At 40.3% G+C, this 26,572-nt stretch overlaps 1 protein-coding gene across 4 annotated transcripts in view; it reads left to right on the forward strand.

Annotated features, from left to right (window-relative positions):
• ca10a (carbonic anhydrase Xa) overlaps nt 1–26,572 on the forward strand; it is a 313,370-nt gene that overhangs the window by 35,901 nt on the left and 250,897 nt on the right. For all 4 annotated transcript variants that reach the window (XM_042306024.1, XM_042306026.1, XM_024387817.2 and 1 more), the window contains one exon: nt 19,931–20,005. In XM_042306024.1, coding sequence (XP_042161958.1) covers nt 19,931–20,005 — 75 coding nt within the window. The remainder of the gene's footprint in view (nt 1–19,930; nt 20,006–26,572) is intronic.

The raw sequence follows: 26,572 nt of genomic DNA on the forward strand, positions 1-26,572 counted from the left end.
AAGCCATCCGCCCATGATGGGCTATTAGCAAGACAATAGACTCTTGCCAAGTAGAAGGGTAGGAAAGAAGGGAAGGGGAGCATTCTATTTAAAGACACTGCACAGAAGCCTAATAAACATATATTTTGAAATAGTACCAAAACATTTTTATTTCAATAATATATTTCTACCAAGGCAGATGCTGTGTTTTTGGTTGATGGCTAATATTAAAAACAGTCAAATGCATTCTCTCTGTTGCCCACACGAACTTTAAACATTTGGATAATAAAGTATATGAAGGTTGACATTGGTTGATTTTAAAATGTCTAACTCCACTGACTTTTAAGTTTTATAGTTTATTTACGTATTAGGGTACCTAAGGTTTGATTATAAACATTGTTTGACTTGTTTGGAAAAGTTTATTAGTAACGTTTGGGATTCATTTTGTATGCATTTTGATGGAGGGAAACTGGGTGGATTATTGACTGAAGCGCGCCAGCTAAACTGAGTTTTTATGGATATAAAGAAGGACACTATCGAGAAAAGGACCATTTGTGATGTATCTGGGACCTTTTGGAGTGCCAACAGAAGAAGATCATCAGAGGTAAGGCATTTATTATATCGCTATTTCTGACTTTTATGTCGCACCTGCCTGGTTGAAATATGTTTTTCATGCTTTTGTATGCGGGGTATACTGTCCTAAGATAATCGCAAGATGTGCTTTTGCCGTAAAGCCTTTTTAAAATCTGACACATCGGCTGGATTAAACATTCCCAGAAAGCATTGATTATTATAACTTACCGCAGGCCTAAAATCTAAGGGTTTAACCTTCTGACTGAATGATTATATTGAAGATAGAAGCCGTCTCTTAATGAGTTCCGAGAGCCAATCTGTTATCCAACGATTATTATTATTGTTATTAACCCTGCATTATAATTATACACTGCTCAAAAAAATAAAGGGAACACTAAAATAACACATCCTAGATCTGAATGAATTAAATATTCTTATTAAATACTTTTTTCTTTACATTGTTGAATGTGCTGACCACAAAATCACACAAAAATTATCAATGGAAATCAAATTTATCAACCCATGGAGGTCTGGATTTGGAGTCACACTCAAGATTAAAGTGGAAAACCACACTACAGGCTGATCCAACTTTGATGTAATGTCCTTAAAACAAGTCAAAATGAGGCTCAGTAGTGTGTGTGGCCTCCACGTGCCTGTATGACCTCCCTACAATGCCTGGGCATGCTCCTGATGAGGTGGTGGATGGTCTCCTGAGGGATCTCCTCCCAGACCTGGACTAAAGCATTCGCCAACTCCTGGACAGTCTGTGGTGCAACGTGGCGTTGGTGGATGGAGCATGATGTCCCAGATGTGCTCAATTGGATTCAGGTCTGGGGAACGGGCGGGCCAGTCCATATCATCAATGCCTTCCTCTTGCAGGAACTGCTGACACATTCCAGCCACATGAGGTCTAGCATTGTCTTGCATTAGGAGGAACCCAGAGCCAACCGCACCAGCATATGGTCTCACAAGGGGTATGAGGATCTCATCTCGGTACCTAACGGCAGTCAGGCTACCTCTGGCGAGCACATGGAGGGCTGTGCGGCCCCCCAAAGAAATGCCACCCCACACCATGACTGACCCACCGCCAAACCGGTCATGCTGGAGGATGTTGCAGGCAGCAGAATGTTCTCCACAGCATGCAAATGGCAGATTTTTAATGGAATATCTACATAGGCGTACAGAGGCCCATTATCTGCAACCATCACTCCTGAGTTCCAATGGCATATTGTGTTAGCTAATCCAAGTTAATAATTTTAAAGGCTAATTGATCATTAGAAAACCCTTTTGCAATTATGTTAGCACAGCTGAAAACTGTTGTGCTAATTAAAGTAGCAATACAACTGTCCTTCATTAGACTAGTTGAGTATCTGGAGCATCAGAATTTGTGGGTTCAATCACAGGCTCAAAATGGCCAGAAACAAAGACCTTTCTTCTGAATCTCGTCAGTCTATTCTTGTTCTGAGAAATTAAGGCTGTTCCATGCGAGAAATTGCCAAGAAACTGAAGATCTCAGACAACGCTGAGTGTTCTACTCCCTTCACAGAGCAGCGCAAACTGGTTCTAACCGGAATATAAAGATGAGGGGGGCTGTGCACAACTGAGCAAGAGTACAAGTACATTAGAGTGTCTAGTTTGAGTAACAGATGCCTCACAAGTCCTCATCTGGCATCTTCATTAAATAGTACCTGCAAAACACCAGTCTCAACGTCAACAGTGAAGAGGTGACTCCGGGATGCTGGCCTTATAGGCAGAGTTCCTCTGTCCAGTGTCTGTGTTCTTTTGCCCATCCTAATCTTTTATTTTTATTGGCCAGTCTGAGATATGGCTTTTTCTTTGCAACTTAGAAGCCTACTCCCGACCGGTCACGTTGTACAGCGCCATATGTTTTTGACAGAAACCCTAAGGGTTTTGTTTTTCTCGGAATAGAAATACCATAATATTAATCCAATTAATTAAGCAACATTTCCTAAAATCATTCCCATATACTATGTTCTTACAAAAAAAGGTTTTAAATTATCTAGTGCAGCCAATATTGAAAACAATCAAATGCTTCTCAAAGATGCCCTCTGGTGGTCAAACTAGCACTAACTAGCATTAATGGCAACGATGGCTGACACTTAAATAGCGTGCCATAGAATTATGCAGCAGCCCGCAAGCTGTGCTGCGGTACTACGCAATTTTTAAAGGAAGAACCACTGAATCTAGGCTTATATGCAGGAACGAAAGCACATATTGTCAGAAATGTATCATATCTGTAGTCATTATCTGATCATATATGTATCCGTCAAAAAAATGAATCATAATTTCAATAGAAATCCTTACATGATATATGAATCATAGATATTTTAATATTCATCATGTCTGATCAAAAATGGGCTAAATCCGACTCATGAAATGTCAGGCACTGAAGTAGTTTTACCTTTTCAGGTGCTTTACCTACATTTGCACCATATTCAGAAGTATTCTACAAAAAGCACGGAAATCGAAACATCATCATATTTAATCCAAGTTACAATTTCCAAACCACATGTCTGCTTTTTCTGTTTTAAAATTGCAGCATAGCAAATCCAGAGCTCAAATCCCAACACATGTTTTCTGGAAATATGCAAACGTAGCCCAATCTTTGGGAATTTTTTTGTTGTTGATATTTAACAGAAAATGTAGCATGCCCTCGATACACATGCTTGCCCCGTTTGTTATTATGGACGATGGGATGGGGGCGGATTGGGTCATTAGCCACGGTCCCTCGCAGTCCAGACCCAACGTGGTGGTACTGTGTGTGATCCACTCCAAAATGTCAATGCGTAAATCATGAATCAAAATTGTGGCGATATAGCAAGAAAATAGTCATTTCAATTAACCATACCACAAGGTATCTACTCTACATGCTTCATTCATGATGAGAAAGCTAACTGGAAACTAGCTTTCTACCCAAGTTGCTAGCATATTATCTTATATTAAGCTCTAAAAGCGTAATCCGTTGGGGTCTACTAAGTTAACACATGGAATTGTTTTAAAATGGCCATAGCATGGATCATTTAGCTACTTGATTTAAACAAGACAAAGGGGTTTTGAAGTGTCTGTCCTATATCATAAAAAAAGCTCAGGAAATACTGTATATATTGTTTTTTGGACACATATTTTTGTTGGCACAAAACTACCTCCATACTTCCATACATTTGTTACCTTCAGACGAGTCCCGTGACACTTGCGGGGGTTGTAGAGCAAAACAGAGATCACCATCATCTTCGTGAGAGTCTCTCGTCTCCTGTTTGTAGCCCAAAAGGTTCGGACGCTGCAGACAGAAGTTGGCACATCAACGTTACCGACTTCAGACGAGTCCCGTGGGGCTTGTGGGGGTCGTCGAGCAAAACGGAGAACACCATCGTGTTTGTCTCATCTGTCCATAGAGTGGTCTTATTAGTTTGGACGTTACAGAATTTTCGGGAAGTCTCATGGTCTGGCAAACACAACTGTAGCTCGGCCACCTTCCACCGCAGAAGCGGAAGTCCGACATAGGCGGATGCAGTGGATTGAGACGCATCCCATTCAAAATCGGATATCTATAGCTTAAACTGACAGATTTTGATGGGCGTTGCTTTATTATGTTACTTAGATTGACGCCCGGTTACGTCAATAGACTCTTAATTAAGCCGTAACACAAAAACGTTTTTTTTTTGGCACATAAACTTTTTATTTAGTCTATCAAAATGCATATCAAGATCGTGATATGGACCTCAGACAAAAGCTTATGCATTGTATTTTTGCTGATAAAATATGCTATGTAGGCCTACTGTCAGAATTTGTCTTCAGATATAGAAAAATAAGATGCCAACATAGGCCTATCTCAGGATATCTAATGAGTCCATATCTGGCCATACCATGACTGATATCCGGAGGAAATATGTTATGAGCAGGACAGAAAAATATGGATTGCATATTTGTCAAATTATTAAGCATGTTCAGAAAACTCAGAAATGCATCAGAAATTGTCCTTATTTTCATCATATCAAGATCCGGATATGAACCTCAACCAAGAGCTGAATATCTGGACTCAATATACAGTAGTTTCATATCTTTAATTTGCTGAGAAAACACAGTTATGCTATGTATTTGTTAACATGAAGAGAGAAAACAGGATGTCACATATCTCAGGATATTGAATGAGTCCATATCCGGCAATAGGAAATGTCCATGTGTGATATTCGGAGTAATGCTATGTAATATGTCTAAAAGACACATCTGGATTCAGAATTGGTCAGGGTATATAAGGGCACAAGGCGAGACCCAGATGCAGACACAGGAGGCAGATTGTTAGAGTCCAAGACTCTAACAATCCAAAAGGGGTAGGCAAGAGAATGGTCATGGACAGGCAAAAGGTCAAAACCAGTTCAGAGTTCCAGAGATACAGAATGGCATGCAGGCTCGAGGTCAGAGCAGGCTGAATGGTCAAGCATGAGGGAATGGAGTCCAGAAAAATAGGCAAAGGTAAAAACTGGGAGGACTAGTAAAAGAGAATAGAAAAGCAGGAGCACAGTAAAAGCACGCTGGTTGACTTGAACATACAAGATGAACTGGCACAGAGAGACAGGAAACACAGGGATAAATACACCAGGGAAAAAAAGTAACACCTGGAGGGGGTGGAGACAATCACAAGGACAGGTAAAACAGAGCGTGACAGTATATGGTGCATATCCACAAAACTCCAAATAAGCATTGGAAATGGTCTGTCTGTATTCTCTAGAACTGCTATTCCCACACTGGGGTACACAATGCCATCGGGGGTACGCCAAATAAAAATGTGATTCACATTTTCATACATTTGTGTGATGTTTTTTGCTCGCCTGAGTAGCCTTGTTTCACTGCCAAAAAATAACATGAAACCATCTAGTGTTCAGCTAAATAACAACACAATGTCAAATTCAGGTAGCCTAGTCAAATAATGAACATCCAATCATATTAACCATTGCTCTTCTGTGGGAACACCACTAATGGTCTGAATGTAGCCAAATGCAGCTGCTACTCATTCCGTTTGCTCGAAAATGGTTAAAAAAAAGTAAGGCCCGCGTCCATAGAGACACGTACTACCAGCAGTACTACACCTGCACCTGTCGATGACACAAGTTGTTCTGCTTCCACGAGCACATCCAATGCTAGCATCAGTAATTCTACATTTGTTGCTAGCCCAGCTAGCATGGACACTGACAGTTGTGAATCTGCTGCAGCCGAAGAGCTACTGCCCCCTTACCCAGGAAAAGCACCGAACAACAGATAGTGACGTTGAACCATCGAAGAGGCGCAAATATGATGAGAACTACATTGATTTGGGGTTCATTTATGTTGGGAGTATTGCCTTTCCTCAGCCACAGTGTGTTATAAAAGTACTATCTCACAACTCAATGAAACATTCACTCTTGCGCAGACATTGTGAAACAAAACATGCCAATTTGAAAAATAAGCCACGTGAGTTTTTTGAGTGAGAATTAAGACAACTTTTGAGTAGTAAGACATGTATAAAAGCAACAGATACCATTAATAAGAAGGTGCTAGAAGCGTCTTATATGGTGAGCTACTGAGTGGCTAGGACAGGCAAGCCCCATACTATTGTGGAGGACTTTAAAAAATAAATATATATTATTTATTACAAAAAACACAAGGAAGGGGTAACAGTAAAGTATTAGAACATGGAGGACAAACAATACAGCATCAAACATGTATCAGTCTTTCCGCAACAGAGCCATCCTTATGTGTGAGGGTGCGTGTGCATGATAGCGATATAACATATATGTCATAGTTTCCTTTTTCACGATCACATTCTTGTGAAACCCGAACCCTCCAAGACCCCCGGATTTGTTAAAACAATTAATTCCATTCCCCACCCCCAAGAACCCCCCCAATGCAGCAACAACCAAGAGAATGAACTAAAGAGAAAAAAGGAAAAGACAGAAGAAAACAGCAAACAGCAATGCAAGAAAAATAAATAAAAAATAATGAATTTAAAACAAAGGACATCAAGGACAACTGAAATCATAACAGCAATGCCTACTGTATATGTTTGTGTGCATGTCTGGCACTATTACATGTATGTGTGTGTTCTTGTATGTGTTAATTGGAATGAGTGTGTGTATTTGCATGTGTACAAACACCTGCACGGCATCAGCCTCAGGCAAACCGACGTTAGTTGTGAAAACCACTTAGTGTCATTCAAATGTACTTTTATTTTGTTTTAATTGTACTTTTTTTCCCCCTTTATCTTTTGACCAGCATTCTCTCACACAGCAACTCCACTCCCACTTGACCCTATTCCACACACCAAACCTCAGCTTCCCTCAGCCCATCCCATCTATCTCTGCTGGCCACCCACTTCGTGTTTCTACGCAACACATATCTTTCAACTCTGCTATGATGTTTATCGTACAATTTCAATCTATCTAATCGAATAGAATCTACAGATTGCGCTTTGTAGATAAATACTTTTATTAAGAGTATTAGTATATTAGAAATTGACTGACCAGGTCTCTCCAGATCTCCTAACAGTACTATTTCTAGGGTCAATTTTAGATCAATGCTATGCATTTTCAGCCATTCCTGAACCTGAGACCAGAAACAGGCTACCTGAGGGCAATACCAAAATAAACGGTCTGTTGATTCTGTATCCTCACAACAAAATCTGCAGAGCTTCGATGATTTTATGCCCCAAATATTCAACATTTTGTTGGTGGCAAGAATTCTCTATAATAATTTTAGCTGTAAAGCACAAAGTCTTGAATCTTATGTGTTTTTATATATCAACTCATACAGCCTGTACCATGAAATCGGTACATCAAAAATCTCTTCCCAACTATTTTGCAATCTGTATGGCACAGTTGTCAACATCCTGGTCCTCGAATGAAACTGGTACACTTTCCTATTCATGCTATTTTTATTCCTCTTCTTTCAGTTAATCTAAAATGAGACATGGCAATCTGCATGGCAAAAAGGCCATTTTGAAACAATGGATGAGCTTTCCTTATTAATCTACTTGAGAACTATTTAGGGTTCAAATAAAACTTTTGAATGAGTGAAGCTTTTAGAGAGAGGTTTAGTGCTTTTATATTTAATAATCTCAACCCACCCAATTCATATTCATTATATAGATAGGCTCGTTTTATTTTGTCTTGTTTAGCGTCCCAGATAAAGCTAAATATTTTTTGCTCATATGATTTGAAAAACAAATCATCAGGAGTAGGTAGTGCCATAAGTAAGTGAGTAAACTGAGATATGACTAAGGAGTTAATCAGGGCAATTTTTCCATAAATAGACAGGTATTTACCTCTCCATGGTTGCACGATCTTGTCTATGTTTACAAGTTTTCTATTGAACTTCATTGTGGAGAGCTTATTTATATATTTTGTGATATGAATACCGAGTATGTCTACTTCACCATCAGCCCATTTTGTAGGCAAGCTGCAAGGTAATGTAAAAGTTGTATTTTTTAAGGATCCAACACATAATATTGTACACTTATCATAATTAGGTTTTAGTCCAGAGAGTACAGAAAAGTTATCTAGATCTTTAATGAGACATTGCAGGGCTCTAGCTTGCGTTCTTAACCTAATCCTCTAATGTTGTTATTGGATCTGATTTTAATGGCTAGCATTTCGATGGCCATAACAAATAGATATGGTGACAGCGGACACCCTTGTTTAAATCCTCTTGACAATTCAAAACTCGCTGAGAAGTAGACTATTTACTATTTTACACCTGGGGTTGCTATACATTATCTTTACCCATTTTAAAAGAGATTGAAAAAATCTCGGCATTTATAAATAAAATCGAGTCTTACTTTATCAAATGCCTTTTCAAAATCTGCTATAAATACCATTCCTGGCTTCTTATATATTTCATGATGTTCTATTACATTACATCTATCATCCATGTACAAAACCTGTCTGATCAGGATGAACAATATCTGGTAAAAACCCTTTTAATTCTGAGTGCTCTGCATTTTGCTAGTATTTTTGCATCACAACATTGAAGTGTAAGGGGCCTCCAGATTATTTAGATAGACCGGGTCTTTATATTTTCCATCCTGGTCTTGTTTTAATAGAGAAATCAGACCTTCCTGCTGCATACCTGACAGACTACCATTTCTACAGGGGTAGTTAAAACAATCTAACAATGGAGCTTTTAGTATATCAAAAAATACTTGATATACCTCTACCGGTATGCCATCAAGCCCTGGGGCTTTTCCAGACTGAAAGGATTTAATAGCCTCAAAAAGTTCTCTCTCTGTAATTTGGCCTTCTCACTGATCTTCTGTACATTTGTTAATTTTCCATTTTTTATATGATTTGGAAAGCATTCCTTCTTCTTTCAGTGGGAGAGGATGAGACCGAAAAGAGAATATCTGCCTAAAATAATTAGCTTCCTCTTTTAAAATATCATTCGGAGAATCATAGATGACTCCGTCTTCAGTATCGAGTTTCTGCAAATTCAAATTCGTATTGGAGATTCAGGAATACTTTTGTGCATTTTTCTCCATATTCCATCCAGTTTGCTTTATTTTTGTAATAGATTACATTAGATCGTTCTTGAAACAGTTCCTCAAGTTCTTTTTGTTTTTCCTCTAACTTATTTTGTATCTCTGTAGTATCGTTTTTATTGCTATCTACCTGTACTATTAGTTCATGGACTTCCCTTGTTAGTCTTGTTTCTTTAGCCAGAAACGGCTTTTTATTATTGATGAATATTGAATTGAATGACCCCTGAAGGTACATTTGTAAAGACTGATTTTCTTCGGGGCGGCAGGGTAGCCTAGTGGTTAGAGCGTTGGACTAGTAACCGGAAGGTTGCAAGTTCAAACCCCCAAGCTGACAAGGTACAGATCTGTCGTTCTGCCCCTGAACAGGCAGTTAACCCACTGTTGCTAGGCTGTCATTGAAAATAAGAATTTGTTCTTAATTAACTGACTTGCCTGGTTAAATAAAGGTAAAATTTAAAACTATATTTTTTTAAAGTATCCCAAACAATAAGGGGATTTGCTGAACCTATATTATACTGGAAAAATTCAGTTATAAATTATTTTGTCTTAGTTAAAAATAAGTTGTCTTCCAGTAAACTTTGATTAAATTTCCAATATCCTGTCCACGTGGAAAATCTATAAGAGTTACGTGAATGCCAATTAGATGATGATCCGATCGCATTCTGTCTCCTATTAAAACTTTTTTAAACCTTTGATGCAAAAGAGAAAGAGACAAGAAAGTAGTCAAGACAACTAGCTTGATTAAGTCTCCTCCATGTATATCTTACTAGGTCGGGGTTTTTTAGTCTCCAAATATACACTATTTCTAATGTGTCCATAATATTAGTGATTTCCTTAAGGGCACAGTGATGATTTTTTTGTAGAGTGATTACCTTTACGGTCCAATGAGGGACAGTGTTATAGTCTCCTACCATAATGATTAGATCATTTGTTGCCTGTAAGTTCAATAAATTGGTATAAATGTTTTTGAAGAAATGTGGATCATCCTGAATTGGACCATATATATTAATGAGCCAAATCGCTTTTTCGCCACTTTCATATTCAAAAGGATCCACCTTCCTTGCGAATCATTCAGGATTATTTGCACATTCAGATCAACATTTTTGTTAATTAATATCGTCACACCCTTTGAGTTCCTTTGTCCATGACAGAAAATTATTTCACCACCCCATTCCTTTTTCCACGCAACTTCATCTAAGGATGTAGAGTGAGTTTCCTGTAAACAGTATATGTTATATTCCTTTTCTTTTAGCCATGTAAAGACTGATCTTCTTTTTTTATAATCTGCCAAACCATTACAATTATAACTAGCTGTACTTATTTCACCCCTTACCATAACTAGATGCTATTCTCAGGCTAAATTTATCATAATTAGTGCTTGTAAAGTTACTGCCATCAGAGGTATTATGAAGGTCAAAACTAGAGCTTTCAATTGTCTGATATTTAGAATTCAAGAAATAGGTTCTAGCAATATTTGTTTTATTCCCTTGCCTGTTTGCCTGTGAGCCAATGGCACAGATGTTAGAAAATTGAGACAAATTATGTGTGTCACAAATCTCAATAGGTTGTTGTGTATGATATTGGATATGATATAATGTGAGTCTGTATGATGTCTGCATAAGAGTAAGACTGTAATGTGTGATGTCCAAATAAATAATAACTCTGCCAATTTTGAGTCATAACTCTGCCAATTGAGTGTCTATGTGTGTAACATGTAGTGCGTATAACCTTAATATTCATAATTATAATCCATATCGTATCACCATCATAGTTGCGGTAATTATGACGCAACTATGATGGTGATACGATATGGATTATAACACAATTGAAAAACACATCCCAGCATTTCCATAGCAATTGACATTTCACATGATCATGAAAGAGACCTTGTATTACTCTAGAGACGACTCCACTACAGTACAAATGTATTCCGTACAATATGTTATTATTCCCCAATGCCACTATTTTGATATATTCCCCTTGCTTGTTGTTAACATATATAAACTTGTAGACAAATACATAAAAGATAGACAAACATTAAACACATTCAATTATAAAACAGTTCTCGACAATAGAGAGAGAGGGAGGAAAGAGAGAATGAGAGAAGAGCGAAATCATGTGTGTGTGTGTATGTATAAATCCGTATGTGTAAGCAAGCATGTAGTTGAGTACGTGTGTTCATATCCACTTCATAATGTACAGATATTTTAAACAGTTCCCATACCATCTTTTTTTCGTAAACTGAAGTCCCTGTAGAATTTAGTACAGCCACGGTGTTATAGAGCTGTCTCGGAATAGCTGTCCATCTATAAAGAGTTTGTCCACAATGATAAAGGCACACCTACCATCCATCCTTTGTTGTCTTTGTACTGGATACGGTTTCTTACGACGTTCGTTTATCTCCTTTGGAAATTGGGAATCGAGACCGAATTTGGTCCCTTTAAGCTCCCTTCCTCTGCTTTTGATCAGCTCCTTTTGTTGGTAGTGTTCAAATTTTGCGATGATCAGTCGGGGACCCTTGGTCTTGTCGCTCCGAGCTCCAAGTCTGTGCACTCGGTGGAAAGCCACCTTGTTTACAGTCTCTATAGGAAGTTTCAATGAGGATTTCATGAATTCTCTGATCGCGCCCTCTGGATTATTGGATGCGTCCTCAGGAATACCGGAAAAAAAATAGATTTTCACGCTTGCTATGATTTTATATGTCTAGTAGCGTCTCCTTCATCACCCTGTTTTCCCTGAGTAGACAATCCATGTTGGAATCGTGTATTTCTACCTTGGCTGTGAGTGTCTTGTTTTCTCTTTGGAGCTTGAGAATTTCACTCTGGCTGAACTCCAAACTCCCCCTCAGCACTGCTACCTCCTCACACAACCTTTCCATTGTTGCATGGATTCCAGCAAGAGCACTCGCCTCTACCTCAATGGTAAGTAAATCGTCCGTGTAGATTAATCTGTTTTTCCTTTTTTTGTCAGGTTCAAGTTATTCTGTGAGGTGTTCAGATCTATCCACGAAGGAGTATGTTGTTCCTCCTAAGCGTAAAGTTGTTGGTACTCTTCGATTTCCCTCAGGATCTGCTTGGTATCCAGATTGGCTCTATACTGCAACCAGTTGTTTTACGAAAAGATAACAATGAGTCTTTCCCACGATGACGACAGGTGTCTGTAGTACAGCCAGCTATCACTTGCGGAATCCACACACCAAAAATAAGAACACAAAGTTGCAGTCCCAGCCATAAAGGCTAACCGCGTTGTGAAACCCTTAGTACCAAAACTTTAGTTCAGATTAAAATCGATTTAATGAAAAAGGTTTAATGTAAACAACAAACTGAGTGTAGACAGTACAGTGTCCTGTTGCGCGCTCTGATGACGTCTCTCTCTCGTAAGCTCAATTTTATTGTGGAGGACTTAATTATTCCTGCTGCCGTGGATATGCCTGGGACAATACTGGGGGTAAAGGACCAAAAAACTATATTGACAATGCCTTCATCAAACAACACTGTTTCACGACGCATATGTGACATGGCAGGAGATGTTTTGAAACAATTACTGCTTCGCATACAAGCCAGTGAATTCTATGCGTTACAGCTGGATGAGTCAACAGACGTGGCGGGCCTGGCACAGCTCCTGGTATATGTCCGTTACGTTTATGGGGGGTCGACATCCTCCACTGGAAACAATGAGAACATATTTTTTAAAGTACTGGACAGCTTTGTGACATCAAATGGACTTTGGTGGTCAAGATGTGTTGGTATCTGTACTGATGGCACAGAAGCCATGACAGGGAGACATAGTGGAGTGGTAACGTGTGTGCAAGCAGTTGCTCCCGACGCCACATGGGTACACTGCAGCATCCACCGGGAGGCTCTTGCTGCCAAGGGAATGCCTGACAGCTTGAAAGACATTTTGGATGCTACTGTGAAAATGGTTAACTTTTTTAAAGCAAGGCCCCTGAACTCTCGTGTGTTTTCTGCATTATGTAATGATATGGGCAGCAACCATGTAACGCTTTTACAACATACAGAAGTGCGCTGGTTATCAAGGGGTAAAGTATTGACATGTTTTTTTAAATTTAGAGATGAGCTTAAAGTTTTCTTTACTGACCATAATTTTCATTTGCTTGAATGCTTGCATGATGGCGAGTTTCTCACACGACTGACCTATTTGAGTGATGTTTTTTCTCACCTGAATGATCTGAATCTAGGATTACAGGAACTCTACCCAACTATATTCAATGTGCAGGACAAAATTGAGGCTATGATTAAGAAGTTGGAGCTCTTCTCTGTCTGCATTAACAAGGACAACACACAGGTCTTTCAATCATTGTATGATTTTTTTGTGTGCAAATGGACTCAAATGGACACTTATGGACAATGTCAAATGTGATATAACGAAGCACCTGAGGGAGCTGAGTGCGCAATTATGCAGGTGCTTACCTGAAATTGACGAAACAAACACCTGGATTCATTATCCCTTTCATGCCCTGCCTCCAGTCCACTTGCTAATATCTGAACAAGAGAGCCTCATCGAAATTGCAACAAGCGGTTCTGTGAAAATTGAATTTAATCAGAAGCCACTGACAGATTTCTGGATAGGGCTGTGCTCAGAGTATCCTGCATTGGCAAATCATGATGTTTTGATACTGATGCCCTTTGTATCCACATACCTATGTGAGAGTGGACTGTGTGTGGAAAATGATTTAAGACTGAGACGTTCTCCCAACATTGCAGAGTTATGTGCTTCCTTTCAAGCACACCCTTCTAATTAACCTGTGGTAAGTTATTCACAATTTTTGATGAACAAATAAGGTTTTATATGTAAGATGGTTAAATAAAGAGCAAAATGATTGATTATTATTATATTATTATTTGTGCCCTGGTCCTATAAGAGCTCTTTGTCACTTCCAACAAGTCGGGTTGTGACAAAAACTCACACTCATTCTTATGTTTAATAAATGTATGGTATAGTGTGTGTGCGGCAGGCTTACAATGATGGCAAAAAACAACATGTGAGAGTGCGCTGACCCTGGTGCTAGAGGGGGTACACAGCTGAGACTTGAATGTTTGAAGGGGTACGGGACTATAAAAAGTTTGGTAACCGCTGTTCTAGAATATCAAAAACGTGTTCTTTAAAGATATCCCCTGATATCGACCCTTTCACCCAGTGTTGGCTTGATTGAGAGTGTCAGAGTGTCAGGGGCCCATCCATCCGAGTGGACACAGACAGCAGCGGGGTCGGAGATAATTGTCTCATAAGTTAGTATGCACAGCTGTCGGCAAGGTCAAGTTTCATTTATGGATGGACGGGTGTGGCTATTGTCTCACTCAGCTCTCTCTCTCTCTCTCTCGCTCCCCCTTTCTCTCTCTCTATATATACAGTGGGGCAAAAAAGTATTTTGTCAGCCACCAATTGTGCAAGTTCTCCCACTTAAAAAGATGAGAGAGGCCTGTAATTTTCATCATAGGTACACTTCAACTATGACAGACAAAATGAGAAACAAAAATCCAGAAAATCACATTGTAGGATTTTTAATGAATTTATTTGCAAATTATGGTGGAAAATAAGTATTTGGTCACCTTCAAACAAGCAATATTTCTGGCTCTCACAGACCTGTAACTTCTTCTTTAAGAGGCTCCTCTGTCCTCCACTCGTTACCTGTATTCATGGCACCTGTTTGAACTTGTTATCAGTATAAAAGACACCTGTCCACAACCTCAAACAGTCACACTCCAAACTCCACTATGGCCAAGACCAAAGAGCTGTCAAAGGACACCAGAAACAAAATTGTAGACCTGCACCAGGCTGGGAAGACTGAATCTGCAATAGGTAAGCAGCTTGGTTTGAAGAAATCAACTGTGGGAGCAATTATTAGGAAATGGAAGACATACAAGACCACTGATAATCTCCCTCGATCTGGGACTCCACGCAATATCTCACCCCGTGGGGTCAAAATGATCACAAGAACGGTGAGCAAAAATCCCAGAACGACACGGGGGGACCTAGTGAATGACATGCAGAGAGCTGGGACCAAAGTAATAAAGCCTACCATCAGAAACACACTACGCCGCCAGGGACTCAAATCCTGCAGTGCCAGACGTGTCCCCCCTGCTTAAGCCAGTACATGTCCAGGCCCGTCTGAAGTTTGCTAGAGAGCATTTGGATGATCCAGAAGAAGATTGGGAGAATGTCATATGGTCAGATGAAACCAAAATATAACTTTTTGGTAAAAACTCAACTCGTCGTGTTTGAAGAACAAAGAATGCCGAGTTGCATCCAAAGAACACCATACCTACTGTGAAGCATGGGGGTGGAAACATCATGCTTTGGGGCTGTTTTTCTGCAAAGGGACCAGGACGACTGATCCGTGTAAATGAAAGAATGAATGGGGCCATGTATCGTGAGATTTTGAGTGAAATCCTCCTTCCATCAGCAAGGGCATTGAAGATGAAACATAGCTGGTTCTTTCAGCATGACAATGATCCCAAACACACCACCCAGGCAATGAAGGAGTGGCTTCGTAAGAAGCATTTCAAGGTCCTGGAGTGGCCTAGCCAGTCTCCAGATCTCAACCCCATAGAAAATCTTTGGAGGGAGTTGAAAGTCCGTGTTGCCCAGCAACAGCCCCAAAACATCACTGCTCTAGAGGAGATCTGCATGGAGGAATGGGCCAACAACAACAACAACAGTGTGTGAAAACCTTGTGAACACTTACAGAAAACATTTGACCTCTGTCATTGCCAACAAAGGGTAAAAAAGAAAGTATTGAGATAAACTTTTGTTATTGACCAAATACTTATTTTCCACCATAATTTGCAAATAAATAAATTAAAAATCCTACAATGTGATTTTTTTTTTCTCATTTTGTCTGTCATAGTTGAAGTGTACCTATGATGAAAATTATAGGCCTCTCTCATCGTTTTAAGTGGGAGAATTTGCACAATTGGTGGCTGACTTAATACTTTTTTGCCCCACTGTATATATAATCTCCCCTTTCTCTATCTATCTATCTATCTATCTATCTATCTATCTATCTATCTATCTATCTATCTATCTATCTATCTATCTATCTATCTATCTATCTATCTATCTATCTATCTATCTATCTATCTATCTATCTATCTATCTATCTATCTATCTATCTATCTATCTATCTATCTATCTATCTATCTATCTATCTATCTATCTATCTATCTATCTATCTATCTATCTATCTAATTTATCTCCCTCCCTCCTTCTCTCTCTGTCCCTCGCCCTCTCTTTATCTCCTCCTGTGTATCCTACCCCCTCTCTCGATCTCCCTTCTTTCTCTCTCTGTCTCTCTGTCTCTCTCTCTCTTTGTGTAGGGACTTGCCAGGCTAGGCCGGGGTAGGCCGCACACACAGAGATGCATGGGTATGGAAAGCATGTAGCTAACGATGACTCAGCTCCGAACAATAGAAAATGTTCAATTATCAGGTTATTGGAGTTGATCAGCCATACTTCTTTACAGACCAGTTTACTGAAAACCTGTCACCAGTCATTTGAAACAACTGAAAATGTAGTAAGCCATTGTCTTGCATTGGAAGTTAATTTGGCTTGTTTAACCCTGTAAAGCAGGTTTAGGCAACTAGATTCAGCCAAGGGATGATTTTTGTCGGAGTGGATGGTCGGGGGCAGGAACATAATTAAAATACGTTGTACACAGCAAATTGACAACAACTAGCCTAAAAAGGCAAAAAATAACGATCATATTATACCTTGAATTACGTTGAGATACGAGTTTCTAAATTAAACAATTATTTTGCTAAATTCCTGGTGATTTTACAGTGTTTTCTTTAACCAAAAATATATATATATTTTTGTATTTATTATTTAATTAAATAATTTCTTGATAGAAACTTTTGGGAGCCAAAATAAAATCATTTGCGGACTGGTTTAGGCCCATGGGCCGCCTGTTGCCCACCCCTTGTATAAAGGTTTCTAGTTTTAATTACATAGAGCAAAGATTAATTAGGTTAATAACTCCTGTCAGTCTACTGATCATCTTGACGGGAGAAGGATATAGGCCCTATATTGACACGTGACCTTGCTTGATTGATTGCTTGCAGTCTAGATGGATCCTGATGTGAATACTGACACATTAGTTTTCAGCATCTAAACTACAAATTACTGCTGCGCCTCACTCATATGATCACCATATATGATCATCACTGTTCTGGGTTCAGCTAGGGGCGGGTGAAATTAACAGTGATCTATCATTTTGCCATATGCATCCCCCCATCCCTCCCTCCCTTCCTCCCCTCAGGGTCCCGTCTGCATATCCTTTAATAGATTGGAAGCATTTCCTTTTTGCTGATGCCAGTAAGTGTGTTTCGGGGCCACAGCCAAGCAGTGTGGGAAATGGAACATAACTTTTCTGCTGTCCTGCTGTCTAGCTCTCACTTTTCTCCCTTTTTTCTCTTTTCTCACTCTCCCACTCTCTCTCTTCAGCTCTCTCTCTCACTTTTCTGTCTTTCTCTCTCCCTTCATCCCTCCCTTCTGTCCTGATAATGTTCTCTCCCTCTCTCGCTTAGTTACTCTTCCTCCTCTCCCCTGTCTTGCTGTTACACAGGAAGTGATGATGTCTTGTCTCTAGGCGAGCGCTGCCACAGAATATGGCGGCCAATTGTTCCAGAATTTTTTAAATTATTTCTGTCTGTCTCAGACAGTTCTGAATAATTAACAGTGATAGGCTTGCTCATTATACCCATTAGAAATGACAAAACAAAGAAATCGCTTCAATGTGATGGTTCCATTCAACTGATTGCTTTCACAAGTACAGCTCCCCTAAACAGAGTTGATTCCGAGAAAAATGTTGTCACTAGGGATCCTAAGTAAATCATTTTTGGCCCAAGATTCAGGCTATCTAAAAAGTAGCTTTGAATTCATCAAAATGATTTGATACTTTATGTGTAGACCGGTATCTGTGCCACCTTGTTGCAGCCTAAGAGCTGGAGAGATACAGAGGATTTATGCAGTATTTTCAGTGGTAACTGCAGCTTATCAGCAGCTTCCTCTAAAGCCCCTCCTTATTTTTTAATTTTAAATTTACATTTTAACATTTTTACCCCTTTTTCTCTCCAAATTCGTGGTGTCCAATTGTGAGTAATTACTATCTTGTCTCATCGCTACAACTCCCGTACGGGCTCGGGAGAGACGAAGGTCGAAAGCCATGTGTCCTCCGAAACACAAACCAACCAAGCCGCACTGCTTCTTAACACAGCGCACATCCAACCCGGATGCCAGCCACACCAATGTGTCGGAGTGCACCTGGCGACCTTGGTTAGTGTGCACTGCGCCCGGCCCGCCACGGGAGTCGCTGGTGCGACTAGACAAGGATATCCCTACCGGCCAAACCCTCCCTAACTCGGACGACGCTAGGCCAATTGTGCGTCGCCCCACGGACCTCCCGGTCGCGGCCGGTTGCGACAGAGAGCCTGGGCGCGAACCCAGGGTCTCTGGTGGCACAGCTAGCGCTGGGATGCAGTGCCCTAGACCACTGTGCCACCCGGGAGGCCCAGCCCCTCCTTATTTTTACTAGGATCCCTAGACCCACACACACATGCATTGACACATACACAGGATGCCACGTTATTGGTTCTTACCCCTGACTGTGTTTTTCAGTGGAAGTTCTTCCTGTCGAGACACCTATGGAACAGTGGAGGAGACTCTTATTTACACCTTATAACGTTGTTGAATTCACTGCAATAGTGTAGTTATAGCTATGGAGGAATTGGAAGGATTGGTCCTTTGAGCCAGATATCCATTGTTCAATTGCTATCTGAAACAATAAAATTTTACCCGAACTCTTTACACTGCAATTGTGTTGCTGTCTCATGATGGGTTTTTGGTGGTGACTAAATGGAGAGTAAAACGAATTATATTGCAGAGAAGCAACACGGACATGTCGGTTATAATAGGTTATAATAGTGGAAACACTGACTCACTATGCAATGTTCAGTGACTCTGGCATCAAGGGTGGTGTTTACTTCCACTTCATTTTACATCGGAAGGGGAAAAGCAATCTATCATTTGGAGAAACCAGTCAGCGGCCAGTCAGGATGGTTAAGATCCATTTTTGGGGGCCGTATGCTGTTCGACACCCGCAGGGAGGTAAAACTTCAGACTTTCTGCCAGACGGGTAGCTGTTGATTGTCCAGTTGATTGCCTGGGAGAAAAGAAGGTTTTTGCACTCCTGTGTCCATCCTCTCTATGTAATTGAACCTGCACCTAGTCTAGCGGTAGGCTAGACCACTCTTCGAAGGGGGTATAAGAACCACCCACCACCCCGTACTTCCATTACGCAGAGGTAAAGCAAGGCAACCTCTAGCCCCTCCATTAAGCCTTCCTTCCCAGCGCAACCGAATGAACAAAACAAGTTGAGGTGTAAAAAGCAATATCCCCAAAGCTCTTCTGGTAATTCTGGGTCTCAACCCTCCCTTTTTAGCGGGACCTTTACCTATTCACCTCAATTATAAAGTCCAGCCCTACTCTAATCTGGGCTTTTTACTGCGCACAACATAACAGAATGCATTTCCAGACTAATGCCTGAGGAAGGTGTGTGTGCGTGTACTTACACTTGTATACGTACCAGTATGTGTTATGTGTACGTGCACTTGTGTGTAGGATTTCCAATCTCGTGTTCTGTTTGTTCTCTGCCTGTCTTCCGGGAGTATTTGTTTGCCAATTCCTCTTCCTGAAAAGGTTAGAGAGGTTGGCTGGAAAGGATGAGGATCAACATGGAACATTTACATGACGGAGTAGAGTCAGCAGGTGTTGTCTCTAATTAACATACATCTGATTGACATGCATGTTCTCTGTTTCCTTCCTCTCCGACAGCTCAGCCAAATGTACCTAAAATACATGAGGGATGGTGGGCGTACAAGGAGGTTGTTCAGGGGAGTTTTGTACCAGGTAAGAATCCTTATACTGTACTGTGTGCAGTTAAGACTGCTGTTTATTTTCTGTAAGGTTGATTGTTTTACTGTGAAGTGTGAAGAACATTGCATATTTTCTATTTCATAGCTTGACAGACTACCTTGCCACAGGCTCTGTTTTTAATGCTTACAAGACATTCGTTGCCTTTGTCATGTAGTTCATGTTGTTTGGTTGCTGATTGACTGGCAGGTGTACAAGGGCCTTTCTTTCTACCTCGTTAATTTCCCTCTATGTGTACCCGTCAGCCCAATTATTTCCTAAGATTGTACTTTTCTGCTGCTGAGCTGTTGAGGGCTTTCGATGATGCCTGCAAGTGTGTGTGTGTGTGTGTGTGTGTGTGTGTGTGTGTGTGTGTGTGTGTGTTGTGTTAATGCATGCCTTTTATTAAAGCCTGCGGATGTGTTATTTTATATGAATGTGTGTGTGTGTGTGTGTGCGTGTGTGTGTGTGTCTGTGTGTGTGTGCGTGTGTGTGTATGTGCATCAGAATGCATTTGCATGCTTTTTTTATTACACCTGCAGTTGTATATGTGTATATGTCACACAAAATAACAGCTGGGAATCAACTGTCAGCGACTGAGGAGCGCTGTGTGTGTGCGTGCACGTAAGTGTGCGCGCGAGCGTGTCTGTTTGTCAGAGACACATCGTCATTGCAATGCTTTATCTCCAATATAATGTCAGCGCCCCTGTCCTCACAGGCCTTCCTGCACCACTAGCCAATCAACAGCAGCCGTCACCGCTAATACACTAGTCGTGATCCCCCTGTGCCGGCGAGGGGAGGAGGTACGGTAATCAGACGTTTTACGCCCTACTCTCTCAGGTCTCTGCCATAGAGGAGCTGATAGTAGCCGATAAAGATGTAAACTTTACCCCGTGCGAATGAAGTGACATTACTGAGCTAGGGTGTGATAACCCTGAATCGGTTGATATGGCACTGTGGTAGTTAGAACTAGGACCACAGGGAGACTGTGGGGAGTCGGTCGGTAGTGTTGTTATGGATATTATTGTACCTGTTCAACTATTTTCATGGATAAAACGGTAGCTGTTAACATTTTGTATTAGTATTTGGTTTGACTAATTCCTCAGTCCCTTTCTGTATTCCAAATCATGTCTAGGGCATGGAGATATTAAGTCCCCCATCTATGTCTACTCATAACCAACTGCAAGACGTCCTGGTCCTGGGAATTCACAGGGTGCACATTGTATTTGATCTGTTTAGTTTTTTAAACCCAGCTCTCTGATTCTGTTAATGATTATTCATTGATTAGTTACTTCAGGTATTTTGCTACACCCGCAATAACATCTGCTAAAGATGTGTATGTAACCAATAACATTTGATTTGATTTGAGGTTTGCTAGTGCTGGGCTGTTACAAAAATGCGCACTCTGATGGGTCCACTCCACCGGGATTTTTGAACACTGTTGTACAGTAGGATATTTGTAAAAGCTAACGTGATCCCATGTCGTAGCCTTATGTCACATAACTGACCTTTGCAATATAATGTGCCCTTTCTAAGCTACCCCAATTAGCTTTAGTATTTCCCAAAGGTCAACGAGGACCATTAGTATATGCCTCCTTTTAATCTGCTCTGGGGAGACGATTCTCCCAGCCACAGATCTAGGATCAGCTCATTCTCAGTAGATCCTAATGCTAACTATCAGAGGGGGGAATACAAAACTAACCTTAGCTCAGTGTCTAGGGCCAACTCCATCCTAGTCATTCAGTGTACCGTCATCTCTTCAGAGAGCATTGAGAAGCAGCTCTTATTGGCACAGTATGGAGTTAAAGGTCATTTGAGATCATCAGCTTTGAGCATCATCTGGGGTCATTCCAGGAAGCCCGGCCCGGATGTGGATTTTGCTGTTTATTATTGTTGTTTTTTTACATAATTTTCCCCTCTATTCTCTTTATCCCATTTCAGCAGATTTTCTTGTTGATCCTGCTGAAAGATTATTTTAGAGGAGATAAAGCCTGTGCGGAATGGCTGGTTGCTGTGAGCTAGCGTTAGGGAGGGAGGTAGAGAGGGGGGGGGGCTTGGCAGGATCCAAAGCAGTGGTTGAACCATCTTGAATTGTCATGCTGGGATGAAGAGAGCTTCATGTGGAACAGGTAGCATGCTGTTCAGCCAGACAGAGGTGTCAAGATGAACATGTGGTCTCAGGGTGAGAAAGGGGGTTGCATGAAAGTGACTGGTTAACACTCACTCCCTTCCCTTAACTGAAATGACTATCATTTCAGAAATCTCAGTTTATCTCTAGGTCCAATTTCTCTTCTTTTTCTCTCTCTTCCTCTACTTTTTCTCTTCTTTCCCTGTCCCCCCCTCTCTTTCTCTGCCCTCTAGTTCTTTAAAATATCCCTTCTCTGTCCTGTGCCACTGGAGCGAGATGCGAGGTAGATAGAGAGAGCGATGCGACTCAGCTGGCCTGGCTAGATGCTGGTTGTCTCTCTGATGTGTAGCTGGTAGGCATCTGATGGTTCTCTGGTGTGTAGTGTTGGACTGTGTGCTCCTGCACAGACCCTCTCCATGACAGGCACTGGACTAATGAGAGAGAGTGGAGATGGAGAGGACCGGGAGCGAGAGAGAGAAAGAGAGACAGAGAGAGAGAATGAGAATGAGAATGAGAGAGAGGGGGGAGAACAAGAAAGAGGGGGAGGAGGGTGAGAGGAAGAGACGAGGGTGGGAGATGGAGAGATGAGAGATAAAGAGGAAGAGGCAATTATAACAACCAACAACTATGAACTAGACATGTGTAAGCAGCTTTCACCAATTCAGTGCTATTAGGTCTTTAAGGTCCATGAAGCGAAACAATGGAATCCATCTTCTTTTTCCTACTCTGCACTTGCAGTGTAACTATGTATCCCAGATGTAGCACCAGCTTTGCTGCAGTGGAAGTCTTCCGAATTACTGCTCCACTGCTTAAATGATAACAAGTCATGGAAGACTCTTGATCTGAAAAATATCAAATATGAGATATAATCAGACAGAAACAGACAATCAGTATGGTCTGTTGTTGAAGCGTCAAACTCCGTCATCTTTTTTTACACAGTTAACTATAGCACTTTCAATTCTTCATTCCCTTCTCTCTAAAAGTCGGATTTAAAATCCACACTTCTGTTTCGAATAATAATAGTATAAGAGTTAGTTTTCTTTGAAAGGAGGGGATTGATTAACAAATGAAAGGTTTCTTCAGCCTTACTTGAGTCTCGGTACTCAGAGACAAGGAGGATTCGCCAATTACAGGTTTCTGAGCTACCGTGTCCAAAACCCGGCTTCCTGAAAATCCCTTTAAAGCCTTTTAACTTAATTCTCCAGTTAAAGGGCAATTCCGATGCTTTTCAACCTCATTTTTATCATCTCCAGCACCAACCCAGTGTCTACATATGTGAAAACAATGCGTTTCTATGATCTGCGGTTAAAAATACAAGAATAAAGGTCCAAAACAATGCCGCTGTGACATCACAGGGTAGGATTAAAAGTTTTAAAAAACACAGTGATTTTCAAAACCTGCCATGAGTTTTAGGTTTTTTCTTGCTCCCCACTTCACTGCGAATATCACAGTGTTTTTTAAAATCACTGTTTTTAAAATGTTTGAACTTTTGATGATGTCATCAGGTAGAGGAAATGCACCGTTTTCACATATGTAGACACTGGTATTGTGCTGGAGATAATGAAATGAGGTTGAAAAGTGGTGGAATTGCCCTTTAAGCCCTTTCAAAATCACTGGCCGCTGCTAATTGTTATATATATATATATATAAATATATATATATATATTATGTAAGTGTGTGTGTCTGGCAGATAGTGAGTGCTTCTCCGAGTAACAGTCTCTGATCGAAACTCAATTAAACAACACAGAGACGATCCACGAGGGTGCGGCAGCTTTGCAACCTGCGCTTTATTGGGGGGAAATTGATATCCTATAGCACTTTGCCAGCTTCTTTCTGCTAACAGGCACTAGAAGGACTAGCAAAGGGACAATGTGCATTAAAGATCCTTAGTGATGAAACACTGTTAGGGGCTGTTGGAGGAACAATGTTGGCTGTTTTGATTGGATCAGTAGATGGGGTTTTGCATTGTGATTGGACCAGTAGATGAGGTTCTGCGTTGTGATTAGTAGTGTTTTTACGATACCAGAATTTTTACTTCAATACCGATACCAGGTTCAATACCGATACCAGGTTTATTAGTATCACGATACTCGTTACCGGAATGATACTCAATGCCAAAGTTATACCACGGCAAAGAAGAGAAAGCATGTTAGCTTTCACAGAATAACAGAATAACTGGGCTTTATTTTTCATTTTTTTTACATTGAACAAAATGTTCATGACTGGTTGAACAACTAAAATAACACATAGTATATCTTATATTCTATATTCAATTTATAAAAAAAAAATAAAACACCATACTAAATAACAGAAGCTAATCTTACAGTATCCCTATGCAAAACCTTATCTGAGACGCAGAGCATGCAGTCATTTTACAATGACATCTAAACTGTTTTAAAATGTCAGGGTAATTTGCTAATCTATGGCCATAATATCTGGTAAATTTCATTCATTAGACCTATGATTCATTATTCATCTACAGTGCCTTCAGAAAACATTCACACCCCTTGACTTTTTCAACCTTTTGTTGCGTGACAACCTGAATTTAAAATGGATTAAATTGACATTTTTGTGTCACTGGCCTACAAACATTACCCCATAATGTCAAAGTGGAATCATGTATTTAGACATTTTTACAAATGAATAAAAAATGAAAAGTTGAAATGGCTTGAGTCAACAAGTATTTGTTATGACAAGCCAACCTGGCCTGGCCTGATTCAGACAGTCTCCTGTGAACAGTTGGTGTTGATATGTGTCTGTTACTTGAACTCCGTGAAGCATTTATTTGGGCTGCAATCTGATGTGCAATTAACTCTAATGAACTTATCCTCTGCAGCAGAGGTAACTCTGGCTCTTCCTTTCCTGTGGTGGTCCTCATGAGAGCCAGTTTCATCATAGCGCTTGATGGTTTTTGCGGCTGCACTTGAAGAAACTTTCAAAGTTCTTGACATTTTCCGGATTGACTGACCTTCATTTCTTAAAGTAATGATGGACTGTCGTTTCTCTTTGCTTATTTGAGCTGCACTTGCCATAATATGGACCTGGTGTTTTACCAAATAGTGCTTTCTTCTGTATACCATCCTTACCTTGTCACAACACAACTGATTGGCTCAAACATTAAAAAGGAAATAAATTCCACAAATTAACTTTTAACAAAGCACACCTGTTAATTGAAATGCATTCCAGATGACCTCATGAAGATGGCTGAGAGAATGCCTAGAGTGTACAAAGCTGTCATCAAGGCAAAGGGTGGATACTTTGAAGAATCTCAAATATAAAATAGATTTAGATTTGTTTAACACTTTTTTGGTTACTACATGATTCCATATGTGTTGTTTCACAACAGTCTGCACTATTGTTCTAGAATGTAGACAATAAAGACAATACAAATAAACAAATACCCTTTATTGAGTAGGTGTTCCAAAAGGTTTGACTGGTACTATATGTCATTGCCACTCAAAAACCATTTGAATTGAGTTTCCAGTTGAATAACATTACAATGAAAATGTCATGTGTAAAACTGCTTTTCATGTTTTTTTACAACTAAACCTCCCTTGCACTGCACTGCTTTGTAACACATTTTGCATAGTTGTTTTGGTGGGCTGACCTTTACCATCTGCTCTGTAAGCAGTTCCAAAGTGTTCTCACAGTTCCCTTCTGGAACCATTTTGGTAATCAAACTGCCCGCGTGGAGGTATGATGTTTTCGTTAGAAGAAGCCATGCTGTTGGAATTTTCTCCCCCCTCTGGCTGGCTTCTCAAAAGCTGCTGGCGCTTTGTCATCAGCATGCACAAGCACAAGTAGCCACTAGCCTGGCTATCTTACTACTGCAAGGGTTATGACGGTTATGGAATTCTGGGTAACGATTAAAATGTCAAAATTAGCTACGTCATACAGTGCGTCATGAATACAGCAATGCTTTGGTGACACCCCTGCATAAAAAACAAATGGTTTTGACTCTGGAACTTTTGGGAAATTAGCTTTTCCTTCTGACTGTGCCGTTCTGCTCGTAAAATTAATACCAACTTTACCCAATTCATGCAAAAATGTATAACTGCTATTGGGTAAACTATACCTACTTGAATATAAAGATGAATACTCCTTTCTCCTTAAATTAATGCATTAAGATGATTATAAATATAATTTTCATAGTTCACAGTTATTGTCCGTAATTGTCAGTTACACGATTACGCAATAATTGTGCCAGCCCTAACTACAGCCCCCTTGAGAAGATTCAGACAAATGATTAGACAGACTCGATCCTCTCAATCCCTATATGACGTGAGACACATTTGACAGAAGTACCGACATTAACAAAACTTCTAGTACCGAACCGTTTTTCAGTATCAGAAAAGTACTGACATTTTGGAATATCGTGCAACAGTAGTGATTGGACCAATAGCTGTGGTTCTGCATTGTGATTGAAGCAGTAGCTA

Source organism: Oncorhynchus tshawytscha, linkage group LG25, assembly GCF_018296145.1.
Source record: "Oncorhynchus tshawytscha isolate Ot180627B linkage group LG25, Otsh_v2.0, whole genome shotgun sequence".
Classification (NCBI taxonomy): domain Eukaryota; kingdom Metazoa; phylum Chordata; class Actinopteri; order Salmoniformes; family Salmonidae; genus Oncorhynchus; species Oncorhynchus tshawytscha.